Here is a 21,468-nt window from a genome sequence, read left to right as displayed (position 1 = left end):
TTTTTTTTTTCAAAATTCTTGAATTCGTCCTGAGAGTCTGTTTGAACATTTGTACCATAACTGAAGAGGTGTTTTGGCGAATATACAAATCAAACCATTGCAATGATATAACACTTCTTTAATAGCAAGGTTTTCAGATCTCATGTAAAACAGATCTTTGTTAATGATCGAAAGTGACCTAAAGAGCATCAGCATTGCAAGCTGTGTCATCCCATCAGATCTATATGGCAATCATAAACATGTTGTTACACGGGTACAAAGATGAAAGTAGAACACAAAGGTGGTGAATCATCTAACTATTAAGATTCCTATTACACATAATCATTCATTGTTAATATTCATGATATAATATTTGCAAATGTTTCATGGTAATGATAAATATTATTACAATATTTGTAATCATTTCAGAAAGAACTAAACAATTACAGATCAAGCTCAGTTGATTTTTATATATTGATTACCCTCATTTCTATCAATGCTTACAAAATTGTTAATAAATATTCATGAAAATGATGCATAACTATTAATGAAAATAATGCATCACTAGTCATGATGCATTATTGTTTATGTTAATAATGCACTTACGCTCATTATTAAGAAAAAATAAAATAATATTCATGAAAATCAGAGTTTATATATTTTTTAATCATTAAGGCCAGACTAATATTATTTCTTGCTTTACAGATCCCCTAGTCGCATTTTCTTATGAGAATATCATAGAAAACAAGTTCCTGCCTTAAAACATAAAATGTTTATAACGGCCAAAAATGTAAACTTACAAGAAATTTTGTTGCAGATTTACTTTTTTTGTCCAATATACACTTCATAAATTGCCAAATGTAAAAAATACTTTCAGCATTTAGAGCATTACTTTGACCGGTGATTTGAATTTTATTTATTTTTCCCTCCTGCCTAGGTTTTCTGAGGACAAAAATCTGTAAAACAAGAAATAAAATTGGTCTGGCCTAATCCATATGATTTTTTGTTACTATTAACGATGATAATTCCTCTAAATGAGGATAATGCATTACTATTTATCATGTTACACATTCCTATTTCATGATGATTATCATCATTGTTATCATTCCTTCAGCCAGTTCCTCGTCATGGAAACAAGGGCAATTTTGCCCAAAGAGCAGAAGGTTGAAACGTAATCAGCTGATGGGAAACATGGTTGTCAATCTTAATACTGATGAATAGCAGTTCTAACAGCTCTGTCAAAAAGCGTCAATTACACAATGTCAACAATTGATCAATAACATAGAACACAATAAATCAATAAAACAAAAATGGTTCAATTATGTACATTTCATAGCACTTCTGATAATACTGGTATCTGGGAATGTGTGGTTATTTGGGAAGTCTAGGCTAGCTATGGACTATTTGACATTCTGACATAACTGTAACATGTTTTGATTTCGTTACTCTTCGTATTTATTCTTATTAGCAGGAACATATTTCTATATTAGCTTGTGTACTGAAATGCAAGTCTGTGTAGGGAAAAAAAAAACATTCAAAGACTGTTTGGCCTATTTTAATCATTGAATCATTGTTTTCCTTTTCCTCAACAGTAAGAAAGGGGAAATTTCATAATTTCTTTCTCTATTTATTTCTAAAAGCAAGACACAATTTACAGATGTTGAAACAACCTAATACCCTGAGAGTGGCAAGGATGCTTTCAATGTTTATTTGTTGTTTAATGCCACACTCAGCAATATTCCAGCTGTAAGACGGTGGTCTGTGAATAATAACGTCTTTACCAGACAATCTAGTGATCAACAGCTTGAGCACTGAAGCCTTAAGTGAAATGGGTGAGAATGCTAAGACCAACATATTATGTAATTTTTGTTGATACCTTAGCTTTTAAAATTTAAATAGTTGGTTCACAAAACTGATGAAGGAATTAAAACTCAGGTATTTTTTTCAAATAAATTAGATGTTATTCGAAGGACAAGCCCCTATTTTTAAAGCTAATAATTAAAAATAACCTCATTGACACCTCCATTGGTGCTCTTTAGCTGCAAAAATTGTCTTGGAATTTATGAAATGAGAGAACTAACAAAATACCAAACAGAAACGCTGCAAGTAATGTTAGTCTGCTGATTACCAACACTAAATTATGTTTTGCCAAGTAAAAACTTCAGTTTTCACCTACATTGAATTTTAAAGTCAAAACATTTTGTAAACCAACCAGTACAAAATAAAATGGCCTTATCTTAAACAAAGTATTCTACATACTCATAGTTGAAACATTGCATGTTCATTTATTGAAGACAGTTCAGTATATGGAGCAATTCATTATCAGGTAAGTGCATTCTCAGTGCCTGCTTCTATCACACTCAAGTATATAGCTCTTACAGTCACTGGGGGATGTTAGTTGGGCAAAGCATCTGTGGAACAAACTATGTCATAGTCTTTGTTATACCAACAAAACTTCAAGTTTTCCATTTCGACTGTAATAAACTGCTTGGAACAAGTTCAAGAACTCATGATTTGTGTTCATACTCAAAGTTAATCTGATGTGGTTGGAGGTTTTCCAAAACTGATCTCCTGTTGTGGTGTTCTGTATAGCTTTAGTAGTTTAAAAGTTTGTCAAATTAAAATATTAAACCATATCTTTGGACGATAAAATTATGTTTCTACAAGAAAATATGAGCAGTATTTAGATGACTGTTTGAATATACTCTGTCCAACATCAGAGTGACTGCAAGACACAAGTTAAAGCACATATGTAACATTGCTACAGGCCAAGTCGAACATCCCCTTTGGGGCACAACATAGAGTCGCATAAGGTTCATCAGAAACATGAAGAGTTGGTGGGTAAATAGTTTCAAAACACGAACAGTTTCCATACAACAGACAAATAGCACTTGGTCAAATCAGCTTTAAAATCAGTGAACTTACCCAGATTCCTACATAAAAAGGGAATTAAACTGCTTCACATTGTCACATTATCCATAGTTTGTAAAACCCATGTACTGTTTATCTTTTAAAGCTGTTTACCTATTTACATGATAAAAAACAAGTTGTCAGTTAAACATCATCTGAAAGTGATTTGACAGATTGTCAAACTGATTCTATAATAAACTTGAATAAACCTTGAATCAACGGATTTCAAACACTTAAAAAATGTAACCATATATACATGATTAAAGCCCATCCACATTAGAACCACTTTGATTCAACATGTTCATTGCATAAGTATTTACAGGACATTTGATTGACACAAATGAATAAGCTCATAAGAGCCTTGGGATTTCATAGAATGTTTGCAAGCTTGCACCAAGATGAAAATTATCACAAAGAGTATACTGTGGTCAAAGAAAATATAACATGCATACAAATTAAAAAGGAAGATGTAGAACAGCTTTGGTATATTTTGATATGGTTCAGTAAGCAACGAAATGGTTCAGTACACAATGGTATCCATCTTCCTGAAACCAGGAGCATTCCATCACCGCTATCTATTGGCCACAAGACACAAAAGCAGGATTTGAGAATTGGTAATTCCAAAACAGAAAAATATTTGTTGGAAAATACTTCACTTTTGTTTTTGTATGTCAGAATGTTACATATTATGTGTTGGTACACACCATGATATGATAACACACACAGTGATACACATATTGTGATATTACTAGTTGTTTACTGGTCACGTGGGGGGCATTGGGTTGATGGTCCCCATGGGACCAGTGAACAATGTGTTCATCTTACCGAACACCTTGATGTTAATTTTGAACTGTTTGAACAATGGGTATTTGATGATGATAAGGGGTACAAGGATTAGATAATTAGTCGATACTATATGTTCAGATGACACAGAATGTAGCAGACATAAAAAAAAAAATAGAGTTATCTCCCTTCAATAAATTTGTATCAGCAAAACATAGGTAATTTATGTACATCATAAATGTGTCATTTATTTGAAATAAAGCATTACTAATGTGAAGTGTCAAATGAATTCGCCCAGTTTGGCACTGCCAGTGGGCTACAGTGTTACTTGCTTGATATCGATGTATATTGAAAATAATAGACGAGTGCTCAGCCAACCAGAAAATGACATTTGTGTGTAAGGTAAGATAAACACAGTAGAAAACATCATGTGATGTACACCCTGGTACACACTATGTGATACACATTGTGCTACACACAGTGGTACAGACCATGTGACATACACACTTGGTACACAATGTGTGATACACACCATGCGAAATGCATAATGTATTAGCTACAGTAAACATAATGACATCACACAAAGTGTTAGCCCAAAACGTTATTCTAGTGGCCAACAGACACGGCACCAAGTCCAACAAGCCTGGAGTGTTGACTGAGGAAGATGTATTGCGATATAATGGACTATCATTAGGCATCACATTTCATATTTCTATCAATTCAGACTTTTGATAGGGAGCTGAACATTTGATTTTAGTCATTCCATGAATACAAATTTTGTCTGAAATATTAAAAAAAAATTCACATAATGCTAGTAGTTTTGCTGAAGACACCAGTTGGTGGTACTTCTGAAAAACCCGAACTTCGTTTCATTACTTACTGGGAATCCTGAGTGGTTCAACTGAAGTCAACTTTTTAAATGGAACTAACTTAAAAAATAAAAAATTAACATAAAACCAAAACCGTTTAACTTGAGAAACAGCTGTAGATTTAGCCTAACGAGTTCATCCCATCATGATTATTAATTACCAAAGCGACTTAAGAGACAAACACTATTGTCTAGAAACCAAAGATGAACATACAGACTTTAACTAACATCAGAAAATAACAATCAGTAGAATTTACATTTTCTTGACATCTTGAAATATCAAAATAATCATCTTAGCATAAAAACTTTGAATCGGAGTCAGTCTAGTTCAAGTAAAATAACTGCCTTGATTTGGCAAGAAGAGATTCATTGATATGCAGATCATTTCAAGTTTTTTAAGCGACATTTGTCTGCACCATTTACAAAATTACCAAGGATTTTTCACTTTCAAATAAGGCTAGACCAATTTAATCTTTGTTTTATGGATTTTCGTCCTCAGAAAACCTAAAGGCAGGAGGGACTAATACAAAAATTCATGTTAACACTTTTGGTTTGCCTATATCAACTTTACACACTGATTTAAAGAATATTTCACATATATCATATTAATGGGTAAAACAAAAAAGAAGTATTTTTCGACATTCTTATTCTTGAAAATATATGACTGGAGAATCTGTAAAACAAGAATTAAAATTGGTCTGGCCTAAAGGTTTCTTGACAGAACAACATTTTATTTATGGCCTAAATGAGGAAAAGTAATATTATGCAATATTTTTGTTTTATAAACTTACAATCAATATTTCACAACGAATGAAAAATACAATCATATCTGCAATCAAATTGTTTGCTCCACTGATGAAATTATAAAATCTAAGATCATTACTTTGGCCACAGATATATTATGATGGATTCATAATTTAAGTAATAGATATTATCTGCTTAAGTAAAGGCAATAAGATCTATGACAGACAGCTGCTCTTGAAACATGTTCAAAACAATTAGTCAAACAAATTGTACAAATTCATAGAAAACGATTTTTACAGCACTAAAAGCAGAAAAAGAACATCATGTAAAAGCATGTAATACCAACAGGATGGCAAGATTACATATTCCTGTATCTTTAGTTCCATTACTGCCTTCCTCAGAGGAGGAATTTATGCATATAAGTATTATGCAAATTCAGAATTATCAAATTTGTGCATTAAAGATGTTTTCAACTTAATCAAATAAAAGTCACATCCAATTGTCTTGATATTTACAATGATGTTTAAAATCAATATCTATAAATCAAAGGTCACGTCTCAATCACAAAATTGCATATGTAATGTCAAAAATAAAAACTGATATGGTTGTTGTGGATATACATATATATAAAGCATTACAGCACTTGAAATGCAAGAGCACATGAACAGATGTTGAGATAAAAAAGAAAATATCAGATAAATGCCGTTTGGACAAGATAAAATGCAATATTTGGTACAAGTCACATCATGTGGTCATGACATTATGAACATATTAGCTGACTGCTCCAAACCGGAGCACAACATCAACTGGTTGAAGCTTAGACAAGCAATGAGCTTTAACAACGCCCACCATACACCAGTTACCTCCCTTCTCTACACCTATGGACATCACACATGACATAATTCAGTATCCCCCTGTAATCAAAGTAACAAAGTAACCATTCTAAAAGTTAGTTAAATGTTTCCCAAACAATGAAAACTATCATATTTATCACCAATATATAAAAAATAAGGTAGCACAAAAATACTTTAATATGACACGTGTTGTGTAAGACAGCTCATGCCAACAGTATGAATGGTGTTTTGAAACACTATTGTGGTTCACGAAATAGAATGAGCTGTTAAGTTTTGGAAAATGAAGCACAGAATGAAAATGGCATTACTTTTTTATGTATCTGTGAAGACATTTTAAAAAAGAAAATGGAGCACTGTGAATAAATAAAGGAAACTGGCTGAAACAGCTTGTTTGGTTTGGAAGCAAAGGTATATTTATAAGGATCCTTTTCAGAAACATTTTGTACTTTTTATGATTTTTCACCACTTGGGAAACCTTCACAATCTTTGTAAAATTTACTTTCCCTTATTTGCAAGCTCATGTGCCATCTCATAATACTTGGTAAACTTGGCAGTGTGATCAAGAGGTAGGTAAACGTATGGACTCATATTGAAGGCCTCTTTGATGCCATACTTCTTGACACTGGACAGATGGCACCGGCTCAAGTGATAACGATAAGAGCCTTTGGATGCAAACTGTCTACTGCAAGCTGCACATTTATATTCCAGCAGCTCGCCATCACAACCTATCAGGGGGCTCCCACTGTCCCGAAGACTTGCCAATTCCTCAGCCTGTTCGTCCAGATGGTCGTCATCCTCGTCATCAGACTTTGAATGTTTTAGGGAAAGATTTAAAGGGACTGCCATCATTTCTGAGGGGGACATGAGATGTCGACACGAGATTGGATCCATCTGTTGCTGAAGCATCTTGGGAATGTCCGTCTTTGTCAGCAGCCTCTGAAGGCTGTCCAGAGGGTGCTCACTGGTCATCGGTTGCCCGTACACAAAGCTGCTTAGAGAATCAAGTGCAGAGCCTTGTTTAGGTGCAGATTCCCCTTCATCTACATTGAGGTATTTGTTCACAAGGGGCTCGGAGGGTTCGTCAGATTGGCTTTCTTTGGCTGGTGATTTGGCATCGTCATTACTTATTTCAGACTTTGGCGTGCTTGTCTTTCGCTTCTCACCATCTTTGGTATCAGAGGCTGAAGCAGGATGAGCTGCTAGCCTCTCTGTCTGAGCAGTTTTCTTGTCAGAGTCTTTTGTGGATTTCTCAGGATGTGCCACTGCCCCTGCAGCCAGGGGAGGTTTCTTAGGAGCTACCTCACTGTCAAATGGCTGAAAAGAATTGAAAAACTTCCTCAGCTTTCCAAAATAATTAAAAGCTGAGTCAGATTCTGTTTGAGCTGTTCCAGGCAGATGTAGAGTTGATTTGTTGAGTGGGTTCATCATATGGACCATGTTGCTTCGATGGTGGTCAAACTTGGAACTGAAGCTTCTCTGAATGAAGGACTCCATTGCCTTTAAGGCAGAATCCCCTCGGCCATTTGTTTCAATATTTGGATCAATAATGTCAAGGCTTACCCGGGATTCAGAACGATTTTCATCATTCTTTTGTGGTGAGCATGCTTCAGACCGATCTTGCAGACAGGAAGAAGCATTCAGTTCCTTGGTGGGTGAGACGGAAAGACTCCTCTCTTGTTTGACAGAACATGGAGACAGAGCAGACTCAGCTGGGTCTGGACTTGGAGCATCAACTTCCTTTTTTATTTCAATATCAAGAGGAAAGTCAGACGATTCTGACACACTGTGATTTATACAGTCAGTTCCATCATTAAAGCTCACTTTATTTGAATTAACATCATCCCCATTTTGATGTTCTTTTGGTTGATTAAGTTTTTGTGGTTTGTCCTCCATTTCAGTTTCATGGACAGTTGGACTGCTAGAACAAGGAGAAGAAGGTGGTGATGGAGAGTTCTTAGAAGGAGAGGCAACTCTTGAGTGTTTCTTAGCCTCGTCAAAATGTTTTGGGGAGGACACAGATGAGGAACTGTCCCTACGATGCCGCAAACTGTCGTCCATTGTCAGTTTTTGTTTGAGTGCACCTATGACATTAGACTTCTGTCGTAGGCATAACCGTACATGCTCAACGAAATTATGCATTTCAATTTTATGACCGCAGTTTTCACATGATATTGCGCTTTCTATGCCAAACCCTGAAGACTCAGAAATAGGGCTGAAACCATTTGAGCCATGGGATATGCACTTCCTTTTATACTCCAGCAGTGACGCGACTGTGGGTGTTCCACATGCATTACTTTCCTCACTATAGTAACGCTTTCGCCGAGAACGCATACCAAGATCTGGATAATTCTGAGTTCTTAACACCTGTTTTTTATGATGACCAGACATTATCATGTGATTGCAGAGTCCTTCCATGTCAGTGAAAGGCTCATGACACACCTTACACTTAAAAATGCATTCTCGATCAAGTTCTTTTTCACAATAAGCTGAACATTTGTGCGATCTGCGTCCATGGTCTGAGCTAACAATCTTCGTGTAGTGTTGTGTCTGCATCATATGAACTGTTAGCATAGGCAAAGATTTGAAGGACTCTCCACACTGCATGCATCGCAGAATCCTCCGCGTCTGCTCGGATTCCTGGTTCAGCCACATGTCCTGACCGCGGACTAACTTTGGGTAGTCCATGAGATTTGTTGCTTTTGCTGTTCCCGGCACGTGGCCCGTTTCCTGAAGATGCACACTCAGAGAGTACAGAGTAGTAAAGTTTTTCTGGCAAGAACATTTGTGCATTGTGTACTTGTTACTCTTTTCCTCAAGTTCTGCTTCTGCTGAACTGAGACGGTTCATCTTTTTGGCTGGAGACCCTCCAAGATTTGCTACTTTCTCGAGCTTGGGCGATGGCCGTGGTTTATGGCTGTCCAGTGTTGGAGATGTTCGGGCGTGGTTCGGGGAAGGAACGACCAGTGGTGACCGAAGCAGAGGTTTTCCTTGGATCATGGTGGACTGGAGTGGGATACTGTTGCTTGGGCGGCGGGGAGGTTCTATGGGAAAATCTCCTCCGAATCTCTGCTGGAGACTTTGCAGACTCGATGGGAAAACTGCAGGAGAGAAAGTCGAATGGCCATTTGACACAGCTCGCTTCACTTTCACTTTCTCCTTGTCTGCCTTTTTTGAAAGATCAAGAGGTTGATCAGTGTCCTGGTCCAGGATGTCAGAAAAACTGGTAGCTTGGAGAAAAGATTTTGTCATGCTCTTGTTAGTTTGTGAATAATGATTATTTTCAGTCTTTGACACAAATGCTGCTGTGGACACAATCACAGAAGGGGATGATGTGGGACTCTTGGCGTGTTTGGTTGGGCAAGCAAGATCGGAACTACCAACATCCATTTTCTCTTTCCGATGGGTGTCAGCACGAGTCATGCTGGTTGGAGAATTACTGCACTCCTCAGTGGGATCAGAGGTGCTCAGTTGGGGAGGAGGATCAGCGTCTGAATCTCGGGACTCAGCGGTGGCTTGGTTGTTGCTATCAGGGCTGTTCATGGGTTCATCCTCCTCACCTTCTTCATCTGAAGTCAACTCAGAGTCGTCTCCTCCTGAATCAGATGTCTGTTGATGACTGCCGGTACCGTCTTGAGACGTGCCTGAAACAGCAAAGCAGAAAGTAGGAGACAGTGCACAAAAAACATCTAAAACTGTCACACAACACAGAAATTTTGCAGATAGAAATAACAAGGTGGAATGGGTTTCAAATATCATGATTGCTGCTTCACCAAGGAAAGGATGTGTATTTTCAGCAATTTTCCAGCTATAATCAAGGGGACATATTTTTGCATAGGCATGACAAGCAAAAACTACTTCAAAATCTACACAGGGATCTGAGTCAGAGTTATATTAACCAACCGAGTGAGAACATATATTTTGTTTTTTTTTAAATATCTTCCATGTCACACATAAAGCCAGACACCAAAAGCATCTGTCCAAGTATGAACAAATGCATAGACAATCTTCGAAAACACAAACTTGTGAAATGAGCTTTAAACATCAAGGCTGTATCCTATTTCATCCACCAACATCTCGAAACTTCCAGTCAGAGTTATTTCCCTTGTGGACAATCCGATTATGTCTAACAAATGTACAGTGGAGCATGTTAGTCTAATCACAGACTAACACTCAGTTTCTGAATACATTGTACATACATCAGTTTGATAGCAACAAATAATGATATTTAAATTAAAAAGGTGCCCCAGGCTTCACACTTCATTCAGGCTTTAGCACTGCAGGGATTGCTAGGCAATGGGGAAAATTATGGGATGGTTTACTGCTTCATTTAGTGCTTCAGTGATGCAGGGAAGGCTAGGTAGAAGGGACAAACAATGTGGTTCAGTGATGCAGGGAAGGGTAGGTAAAAGGGACAAACAATGTGGTTCAGTGATGGAGGGAAGGCTAGGTAGAAGGGACAAACAATGTGGTTCAGTGATGCAGGGAAGGCTAAGTAGAAGGGAAAAACATATGGTTCAGTGATGCAGGGAAGGCTAAGTAGTAGGGAAAAACAATGTGGTTCAGTGATGCAGGGAAGGCTAGGTAGTAGGGACAAACAATGTGGTTCAGTGATGGAGGGAAGGCTAGGTAGAAGGGAAAAACAATGTGGTTCAGTGATGCAGGGAAGGCTAGGGAGTAGGGAAAAACATGTGGTTCAGTGATGCAGGGAAGGCTAAGTAGAAGGGAAAAACATATGGTTCAGTGATGCAGGGAAGGCTAGGTAGTAGGGAAAAACAATGTGGTTCAGTGATGCAGGGAAGGCTAGGTAGTAGGGAAAAACAATGTGGTTCAGTGATGGAGGGAAGGCTAGGTAGTAGGGAAAAACAATGTGGATCAGTGATGCAGGGAAGGCTAGGTAGAAGGGAAAAACAATGTGGTTCAGTGATGGAGGGAAGGCTAGGTAGTAGGGAAAAACAATGTGGTTCAGTGATGGAGGGAAGGCTAGGTAGTAGGGAAAAACAATGTGGTTCAGTGATGCAGGGAAGGATAGGTAGTAGGGAAAAACAATGTGGTTCAGTGATGGAGGGAAGGCTAGGTAGAAGGGAAAAACAATGTGGTTCAGTGATGCAGGGAAGGCTAGGTAGTAGGGAAAAACAATGTGGTTCAGTGATGGAGGGAAGGCTAGGTAGTAGGGAAAAACAATGTGGTTCAGTGATGCAGGGAAGGCTAGGTAGTAGGGAAAAACAATGTGGTTCAGTGATGGAGGGAAGGCTAGGTAGAAGGGAAAAACAATGTGGTTCAGTGATGCAGGGAAGGCTAGGGAGTAGGGAAAAACAATGTGGTTCAGTGACTGTGAGACAGACTAGTCTAATCACATAGGTTGTCACTAATGTAATAAACTGGTTTTTCACATGTCTTTTGTACCCTGAGAGGATGGGATAACACAATCATTACATATTTGCTGTAATACAGAATGTTCAGATAAAATTTGCTAATTCAGTAAAATATGCCGTAAAAAGTCAGCCAGTAACTTAAAAAGGAACCAGTAATTTAAGGTCATGATAATCTTAAGTTTTGGGGGAAACAATTCAAATAAAATTTACTGCAAGTGCACAGGACAAACATAAATGACTGTTCCACACTACATCTAAATCATCATAATCATCATCATAATCATCATCATAATCATCATCATCATGATGGAAAAAAACTGTAGATTTCAAAATATCAAACATTTAGGGTGAGGAAGTTCAGAAGATAGGGCGTGGGATGGCTGTGCAAGTTTATATTTTCAGTTTTCTCATCAAGTGTGAAAGAGCATGAAACAACTAGAACCTAATTCTGAGGAGTGACCTGTGAAGATCTGGGTACGAATTGAATTGGTCTTCAGCAACTCATGCTTATTGTAAGGGACCATTCGTAATTTATGGCTAGGTAATGTGAATGGCCCCTCTGAAACTTAATGTACAAAGCAAATGATCCCCCATACTTGTCATGTACAAAATCCATGACCCTTTCTCCCCCCCACACATGTACAAAACTGATGACACAGAACCCCCTTGACTTAGAAGGGAGAAGGTTAAAGGAAGTGAGTGCATATCTCATTCAATGAGTGAGGTGTTTTGATAAATGTTTCGATGAGAATGTGACAGGGGAATTATTATTTGGAGGTGGAAACCTCCAACCAGAAGTCACAGCACAAGGATTGTTCAGAATAATACATCTGAAAAACATGATGCTTGACAGCAATACCCTCGGTTGCTCTGTATGCTAGATATGAAGACACACTATACAGATCCAACACAGGATCTATATGCAAACAGACACACAAATGAGTATGTGATCCAATAACTAGTGGAATAGAATTTCAAGAACGGGGATAAGCTGACTTCCTTGTTCGATTTATGACAGATCAGCAGCATGAGACACATTATCAATATATGAAAGTGCGAGGAATTTGCCTAGTCTCTAACTGATTACATTTCCTAAGCTATCCTAGACATGGGATAATCCTGATGTCAGACAGACTGAACATGATACAAGGCAGCGAGCAGACACCCTGTCAGACAAACACTCATCATTATACAAGTAAAACTACCACACCGACAAAGACAAGCTTTTATTGGAAATGGGTGTTCTGACCAATGTTCAGTAGATTGTGAGTCTGGAAAAATGAACATATTGTGATATTAATCATGACAGCACGATCAGAATGTTAGACGGCACAGACATGCCAAGGGGGGCAATCTTCGGGGATTATCGGCATTGAAATCATCCAGCATTACATGCATCAGACATATCCTTTCTACAGGGGATGGTGACTGCAATGGCTGCTCAGAGTGGTATTATAGACATCAGTTAAAAATTACACATGAAGTCAAGGGCCATTGTCTTTGACCAAAAGATTTCAAATTTTAAGTCTGCAAAACAGGATTAGACCACACCAATTTTATCTCTTGGTTTACAGATCCTCCAGTTGTTTTTTTCAAAAGAAAAAGGAAAAGGAAAATTAATTTTCCCCAATCAAAAAATAAAATCCTAATGTGTTTATTGGCTGAAAATATAAACTTGCAAGACTTTTTTTAGATTGTCTTTTGTCCCATATACACTTCATAAAATGGCCAGAGTAAAATACTTTTAGCATTTAAAAGGAATACTACTTTGACCAGTAATTTTTGTTATTTATATTTTTTTTCCCCCTGATGCCTTTAGGTTTTCTGAAGACAAAAATCCATAGAATCAAGAAAGAAAATTGGTCTGGCCTAATGGAAAATATTGTAGGTTTTTGATGTTTTATTTTCAAATTGATAAACTGTTTGCAATGTAAAGTTATGCTGTATGCAAAATATGTGCAAATAGAGACACACGTTAATGTAGGGCTCAGTTACAGGAATATTTAATTGTCCTTACTTGAAATGAGAAAGGAAGAAGCACCACATAAATTATTTCTTCACATCCCCATTGTGATTGTCAAGACACAACCTCAAATATCTATTGTCAGGCACCTTGTTCTAAGTTCTCTCAAACCTTCTGCTCAAAATACATTGCAACAAAAAAAAATGAATGTCGCAGTAAATTTTAATTTTGTAACCTATAACTATAATTAAAAAGTATTTTGTACTCTTGTACATACAGTTGTTTTAAAATACCTACAGATAATTACTGATGATATCAAAATAGCAGTCTTTATCAGTGGTGGTTTACCTTGACAAGTCAGTATTCAGTAGTTCCAGATTCATGTGGAGTTAGCTTGACAATACATTTACCTCCATGTTTTGAATGCATTATTCACACGAATGTTGGTCAATAATATGATTTTAAGTCATTACAAATTTGTATACATTATAATGATATTGTTATCTTTATACATAGTCCCCCTTGCATTGTGTAAGCATGTTTGATCTATAAATATTCACTCTTTGGGCTCAATATTCACCTGACAAAAGTGCAAGAATCAGCACTGAACTGTTGTATAAAGAATAAAATGAAGGTATCCATAGAAACGTGTCATATCCCAATTGCAGATTCATACAAGTTCAAAATGCTTTTCAAGAAGTTCATCACAACGTAACTTTTTATCTGAAATGATTGTCCTTGTATTTGCCCACAAGTAGTTACAGATCAATACAAACTGCTATGCATGTTAGTTTCTTTTTTAACTTGTCAAAAGATACTACATACTCATCCTAATAAACAATCATGCACTTCATTTGAAAATGCCCTGCATTGAATACGGACAATAATAAAGAAACATTTGGAGATTGTCCTTGATCTTTAGTGTATGTAGCATGTTTGTTAGGTAGTTGTCCACCGAATACTATACATTGGAGATGTAGCAGGATGCAGTATGTCCGAAAACAGGCATTGCATAAACAACATGCCACAACCATATATAAGGCTATTTTCTCCACCAAACTACAGAAATATTCATCATTAATTATTCAACCTTGATAGCAAAGCATGATGTCTACAAATAATTAAACATCACTTTCCACAGTCAGGTCAAACATGATTAACAAACAGTGTTTACAAAATACATCTGATCTGACATGTCTTATATCACAGTCCTTAAAAACATGAAAACTTCATTTATCTTATTACCAGATGACACTTGTATTTATTTTAAAGCTATTCATTACTGAAACGAAAATTAGCCTTTCAATTCAAAAATTTGATAAAAATTGAATAAACTAATTTTTCAACGATAAGGTTTTTATTGAAAGAATTGCATTCATATAATTAATGAAGCCCTTTCCTGTCTGTCATCGCTTTTAAGCAATCAGTCGGTGACAGAGTGCAAAATCTCTTGGTCTGAAACAGACAGCGACAGTGTTATCCTTGATGGCTGAACTTGACAGATACGTGTCAAATTGTATTTAGAACATTAGAAATTTACGTGTTTTACTTTACAAAGTGAAATGTACCCATGTCTGATCCCAGGAATACGATAACAGATGCAGGAAACATTCCTGTAAATGTTTATGCACATACTTATATATAAATCATAGACGAAATGACTGAAAGCACAACATAGTGCTGTCCATGCTTTTTTGTAATGCAGGAAAATGTACTAGAGAAGAATTACGAGGGTCTGCTTTGTTGCAGTGGTTGGGCAACAATGGTGGCTGTAACTGATGGCGCACTGTTTGCTGATTTTGTATAATTTTTTTTCTCGTCAGAACGGAGGGGATTTGAAAGCCATCTTGACTTAGACTACTTGATACAGACTTCGCACTTGTCAGATTGCAGCAATTTGAAATCGGTTCTGTGCATCGCTATAGTGATTGCATTGACAGATGTCAGGTGGATGACGTGACAGGCGACAGACATTTACACACGGAGGCGACAGCTTGTCTTTCTGCCATCCCAAGCAACTACAAACCATTCCACAATGGGATTATGAGCTTGTGTGCTTGGCTAACATTGTCACTGTCAAATAGTCTTGTCCATAAATACAGTTCTTGATCTAATCAAGACCCCTGACAGTAACGTAAGTCACGGACCAGGGGTCCCTCACTGCTGCTGGCTGCAGAGGTGGGAGAGGTTTATCAAATTAAATGCTATTACAACCATAAAACTTCAACAGCAAGTTAACACTGAGCAAAGAAGTGACAGTGGTATTACCAAACAGAATTTTAACCCCCTGTACAAATGCAAGAATATTTAGTCGATACAGAAATTACCCACATGATAGGTTTGGAATCAGTGCAGTAAATGTTTTGGTTTTTATGTTTAGATTTATACAATATGATGTCAGGGAACATTGGGTTTAGGAAGGGGAAAAAACGGACACAGAGTGAGAATGTGTAGTTTTGGGAAGACTCCACCACTATCACAACCTGGGATTTGGTACATTTTACCACTACAGCAAATCCATATCCAGTCAATCTGTCAGACAAGCCAACACTTAAAACACAAGTAACCTTTCTTACAAACCTTTGAGAATATGTTTGATGCAAAGACTTCACTCTATTCTCATCATATTCCATTCTAGCATCCCATTTTCAGATCCTTCTCAGGTATAGTAACCAACCCATTCTCAGTTCTCAGTCTCCCTCTTAGTAGTAGAATCTGTGATTCTCAGCACTTTCATCCCTCACACTCTCCTTCTTAGTAATAGAATCTGTGATTCTCGGCACTTTCATCCCTCACACTCTCCTTCTTAGTAATAGAATCTGTGATTCTCAGCACTAGGATCCCAGGGTCATCTTATTCTCTGCAGTAACATGCCATCCTCAGCTCTAGCATTCCATATTCATACCTAGCATCAAATCACAGCTTTTATTCTCCATTTTCAGTTCTAGCATCTCCTTTGTAGCTGTATCATCCTATACTAAACCAAGCCTCCCATATATATCCCTGCTCAAAAATCCCATTACTGCTTTTATTCTCATTCCTATTCTAAGACATCCAATTTGCCAATTCCATTTCTCAGCTGTAGCATCCCATTCTCATCCCTACCATCCCATTCTCATCCCCAGCATCCCATTCTGAGCCATAGCATCCCATTCCTCACCAAAGAATCCCATTCTTAGCCATAGGATCCCATTTCCAGCTCGAGCACCCCATTCTGAGCTATAGCATCCAGGGATTGGGAAAGAGAACTTTGACAATGGGTCATTTTCAGGATTATTAGCCATTTTCTGAATTAAGAATGGGACACTGCTTTTGTATCAATAGTATACTTCAAAAATTTTACGGTCCATTTCTTATTCCAGTGTGTAAAATTGCCCATGGCCCCTCCCTTTACAAATCCCAGCATCCCATTCTCATCCACAGGATCCTTAATCTATATCCCATTCTCTGCCATAGCACCCCATTTTCAGCTCTAGCACCCAGTTCCCAGCTTTAAAATACCCTTAACCCATCCGCATCACATTTTCAATTCTAGCATCCCATTATTTCTGGTTCCAATTGTCAGTCCATACCAAGTTCATCATGTACATGTTCTTGAGTTTGCTTTCAGTGTTGGTAGACATTGTAAAACCATTTCATATTCCACCACTCTGTTATTGTTTACTCCTAGTTGTAACATGGGTACCATGTAGTTTCTTAATGCCCACATACATAAAGCAAATCTTTTTTTTTTTTTAAAAAGTTACGTTTGATTTGCTCAGATTTCATACATTTTTATGAATATATTTCAACTATTGAAACTTAAAGTAACACAAATATTCTACCGATTTAAATTAACTATCTCCCAACACATACAAACAGTGAGAGAGACATCAGATTATTAATCACTGTGTTCATGGAGGATCATGACTAGATGTATGTACCCAGCTTCATACATACAAACCACATTCATCAGCAGATATGGTAATTCATGACACAAATATATTCACATTGAAAACGAAACTGTCTCTACCACAACAATTCTTAAATCATTTGTTATCGGCTTAAAAACCAAACTAAGAAGTGCTAAATCTAAACTATCCATTTTCCTCATCTGATAAACTTTATTTATCTCAATTCTTTTTCATTCTTAAGTGTCGTATTTCATCATTGCAAAACGTGGCATTAAATAATGGTCTTCCTGTGCCGATGCCTGTCTAATATGATGACACGTGCCTGTGGGCTGCTTTTCATGTACCCTCTGTATAGTGTACTACATCAACAGTTGACGTATGACAATTTTTAAGTCATAGCATATATATTGATTCTTCACAATCAGTTATTTTCTGGCTAATTCTGCGAAACTAAATGTGCTTTTCTTTTATTTTTTTTGCATTGATTTTTGCATTTGTGCTTTTTGGTTGTTGCTGTTTTTCTGTTTATGAATAACATTATTTCTAAACATTTAAATGTATAGCCACAATTTTGTAAATTGTTATCAATTTCATAGTGAATATAATGGCTGCTAAAATACTTGGTATAAGTGGTTTTTCCTGAAGTGAGTGAGTGAGTGAGTGAGTGAGACAGACTATCCAAGCTGTATCAAAGGGAGGAATGGTATTCGCAAGAGAAGAGAACCAAGACCCAGCACCCCAAGATGCCTTAACGACCTGGCCACCACAGAATGGTTATCAATAACACTATGAATAAGGGAGAAACAATCCATCTATAAATTGTCACTACTGAATAACCTTTCAGATTATTTTTTCAATAAAGTTTACGTGGCTGATCATTTTCATTTATAGTATGTGGTGGAGTAGCCTAGTGGTCAAAACATTCACTTGCCACGCCAAAGACTCAGGTTCGGTTCCCTACATGAGTACAATATGTGAAGCCCATTTCTGGTCAGCCCTGTCGTGATATTGCTGAAATCTTCCTAAAAGGGGCGTAAAACCATACTCACTCACTCACTCTTTCTGACAGCCATTGGTGTCTTATGTAATGAATCTAGGACATGAATTACGTCAGACGATTTCCTCACGTGTACCAGCTATGTCCTTGTATCAGAAAACCTGCTTCCCACTTACATATAAAACAATAGATATCTCCAGGTGTCACCTGTGATTACAGGCCACTGGTCTAGAATGACCAACAGGTAGACTGAATATATACAATTTTGATAGAAACAACTCTTTCAAATTGAAAAGGAGACACAGTCAGGAGGGAGATTGCCAATCCTGAGGAAATCAGGTTTGCTTCATTAAGGAATTTAACATTTCATGAAGGGTTGGGCAGAAAGGAAAATAATGTGGTTCAACCAAATGTGGTTGTGAGGCAGATTTGGTGTACAACCACCTTCATAGTTAGTGCATTACTTTTACACCACTCAGCAATATTCCAGCAATATGGCGTCAGTCTGCAAACTGTAATCTGGACCAGATATTCCAGTGACCAACAATATGAGTATCAATCTAGACCAAATTCATAACATTGCTATGCCCAAAATATAAGGCAAAATTTTATTGACAACGCTCCAGTTAGAACAAAGACACCAGAAATCAGCTGCATGCATTGTACACAAACAGAATCAAACCCAGACTTTTCACAAGAACAGTTTGCGCTTTAACCACAAGGCTAACCATCCCTTCCTAATGATTTGATTTGATGCTCTACAGTGCCTGCAACATATGATAATTCACATACAAGAGCACACGTTTTCTGTACAGACGATCTCAGAGGTGTTTTGTGTATCTCTCCACACTTTCAGGCAGCATAAATCCAAGCCCCTATTGACTCATTTAGAACAATCATATCATATATTTTCAGAGTCCCTTGACAAAAACATCACTTTGTAAATCAAACACTGTAACCATGGGATTTTATATCATGAGTGAAAACTTTCTACATTACTCACAAGTTACAATTCCTTAAACAAAGACTTCTGTCAACTCAGCAATAAAATATTCCTCAATCATATCTGATGTCTTCACAACAAAATACCCTTAAATCATGCCCAATATTCTTCCTGGAAATTCAATAAAGACTAAGAAATTTCTGCAAGTGACAATTCTAAATATTTACGAGTGCAAGTCGCCTACTCCAAAATGGCAGACAAGAAAATGTAGTTTTGATTCTTCAGCCAAAGATTGTTCTCAGAAAATGCAAAAGATGATTGATATGGAACTAGGCCTGTATTCTGATAAACACCAGATATATGGGCACAGCCAAGCCGTGGTGTCTACATTTAGATACCTATCAGCACACGAATAACAATTAAAGATATTTATTGTCGGAATATTCAAATTGTAATGATTAATTGCCATGCAGCCTGGAGCCTATAATCAGAGTCTGACATCTTAATCCCTCCGCCCGAAGCACTCTAAGGGAAGATCACGTTAAAACTTATATGTTTATTTGAGACATTACTCTTAATCCTCTTGACAAGGATTATGGCTTTTTTCCTTCGTGATTGACGCGAGCCAGCTTGTAATAATGAAAAATGTTTGGCGCATTAGACAGGAAGAAATAACAAGCAGTATCTTATCAGCAGGCAACACATCCCAGACAGGGCCAATTCCCCTTGTAGGCTGTGTCATATGACATTGCTGATAAATGCAATTAAAAATCGCACTTGAAAGTTTGAGTTATGGCCGAGAGGGGTGAGCTCCGCAATCCATCACCTCCCAGAGACAATATGCTGTATGTGCGAGGTCCGCATCATTAAGACTCTGCCCCAGCGCCATAATAACGCTACGATTAGACAGAATCAAAATATTTATGACCTTATGTGGGGTAACCAACAAAAGATTTATGATAATTTTCCTGTCAAAAGAATGGTGGCATTTTCACAAAAACATCATAATTCATTGTCAGGCTGTAGACAGTCCGGAACCACACAAATGATATGTTCCCAATGGAGGTTGATGGGCCTTGACAGTTGCTATAGCGACGTCATTGGAGGGATCCATCATTGTCGTTTATCATTCTTATCACCAGTGCCTTGGCACCGACTTGATGTGTGAGCGACTAAGAGCGTCCTTGTGCCCACATACAGTGGACGTTAAATGCAGGTCTATAACATCATGCTGAACTGCGACCACGACCATTTTCACCTCAGACTTAAAGTCCAGCTTTTCAGAAGAATAGCCACATGCTGGTCCCCACCCCCAGGCTTGTTACCTCACCCCCCAGCCTGTCCCCCTAAGCTTGTGTGGGTGATTGATAGCTACTGTCAAACTATGCTAAGTACATGGTACACATCTCTACCTCTCCCTCCGACTCCTGTGTCAAACACGCTGGCTCGATAACTCGACCTACAGGTGATTAACTAGTCAAGCACCTCAAAGCTCTGATTACACCAGCTTGTGACTAATCCTGCTCTTAATAACTCTCCACATATCCTCATTGAAACAATGCTATGGAGGATGGAATTTTTTCAACACTATCCATTATACACGCACTTAGCATATTTATGTTAAGTCGTAATATATTACATCACCCAAACCAGTTTCAACCACAAGGATTTCTAATGGGACATTCCTGATGCAAGAGAAGTAACTTTAATTACGTAAATTGATAACGATGTCATATGTTTGTAGAACGCTCATGTAGACATGATACAGAACAAGGGGTGATGGAGAGGCTTCATAGAGAGGCTTCATGGAAAACCTGCTCTGTAATTCTACACCCAGAAAATACACAACAGCTGACAGGGTTGAAATACACACCATAAAACTCTTTCACTTTCTTTTTTTTAAGCATGCAATTTGTCATAGCCATGCTCCATAATTATATAACGTCTCCTTGGAGCAGATTAATTATCTCTCAGGAAAACACCATTTTGGGGCAAAATCTATTTCAATAAATGCATGTTTTCAAAAGGTTTGAATAAACATAAAAAACAGGAGTTCTGTAATTTCAAGTTGAGGCACAGTGGAGTTGCCTAATGGTTCAAATGGTTCATGATGCCAAAGATCTGGGTTTGATTCCCAGATTCCAATTTCTGGTGTCCGCTCC

General features: G+C 37.5%; 1 protein-coding gene across 2 annotated transcripts in view; it reads right to left on the bottom strand.

Moving 5' to 3' along the window:
* Positions 1–6,566: 6,566 nt before the first annotated feature.
* LOC137257700 (teashirt homolog 3-like) overlaps positions 6,567–21,468 on the bottom strand; it is a 76,721-nt gene continuing 61,819 nt past the window's right edge. For both annotated transcript variants that reach the window (XM_067795084.1, XM_067795085.1), the window contains exon 2: positions 6,567–9,779. In XM_067795084.1, the coding sequence (XP_067651185.1) occupies positions 6,634–9,779 (3,146 nt within the window). In that variant the 3' untranslated portion in view covers positions 6,567–6,633. The remainder of the gene's footprint in view (positions 9,780–21,468) is intronic.

Source organism: Haliotis asinina, chromosome 12 (genome assembly GCF_037392515.1).
Source record: "Haliotis asinina isolate JCU_RB_2024 chromosome 12, JCU_Hal_asi_v2, whole genome shotgun sequence".
Classification (NCBI taxonomy): Eukaryota; Metazoa; Mollusca; class Gastropoda; order Lepetellida; family Haliotidae; genus Haliotis; species Haliotis asinina.
This window is presented reverse-complemented; position numbering and strand designations above follow the sequence as displayed.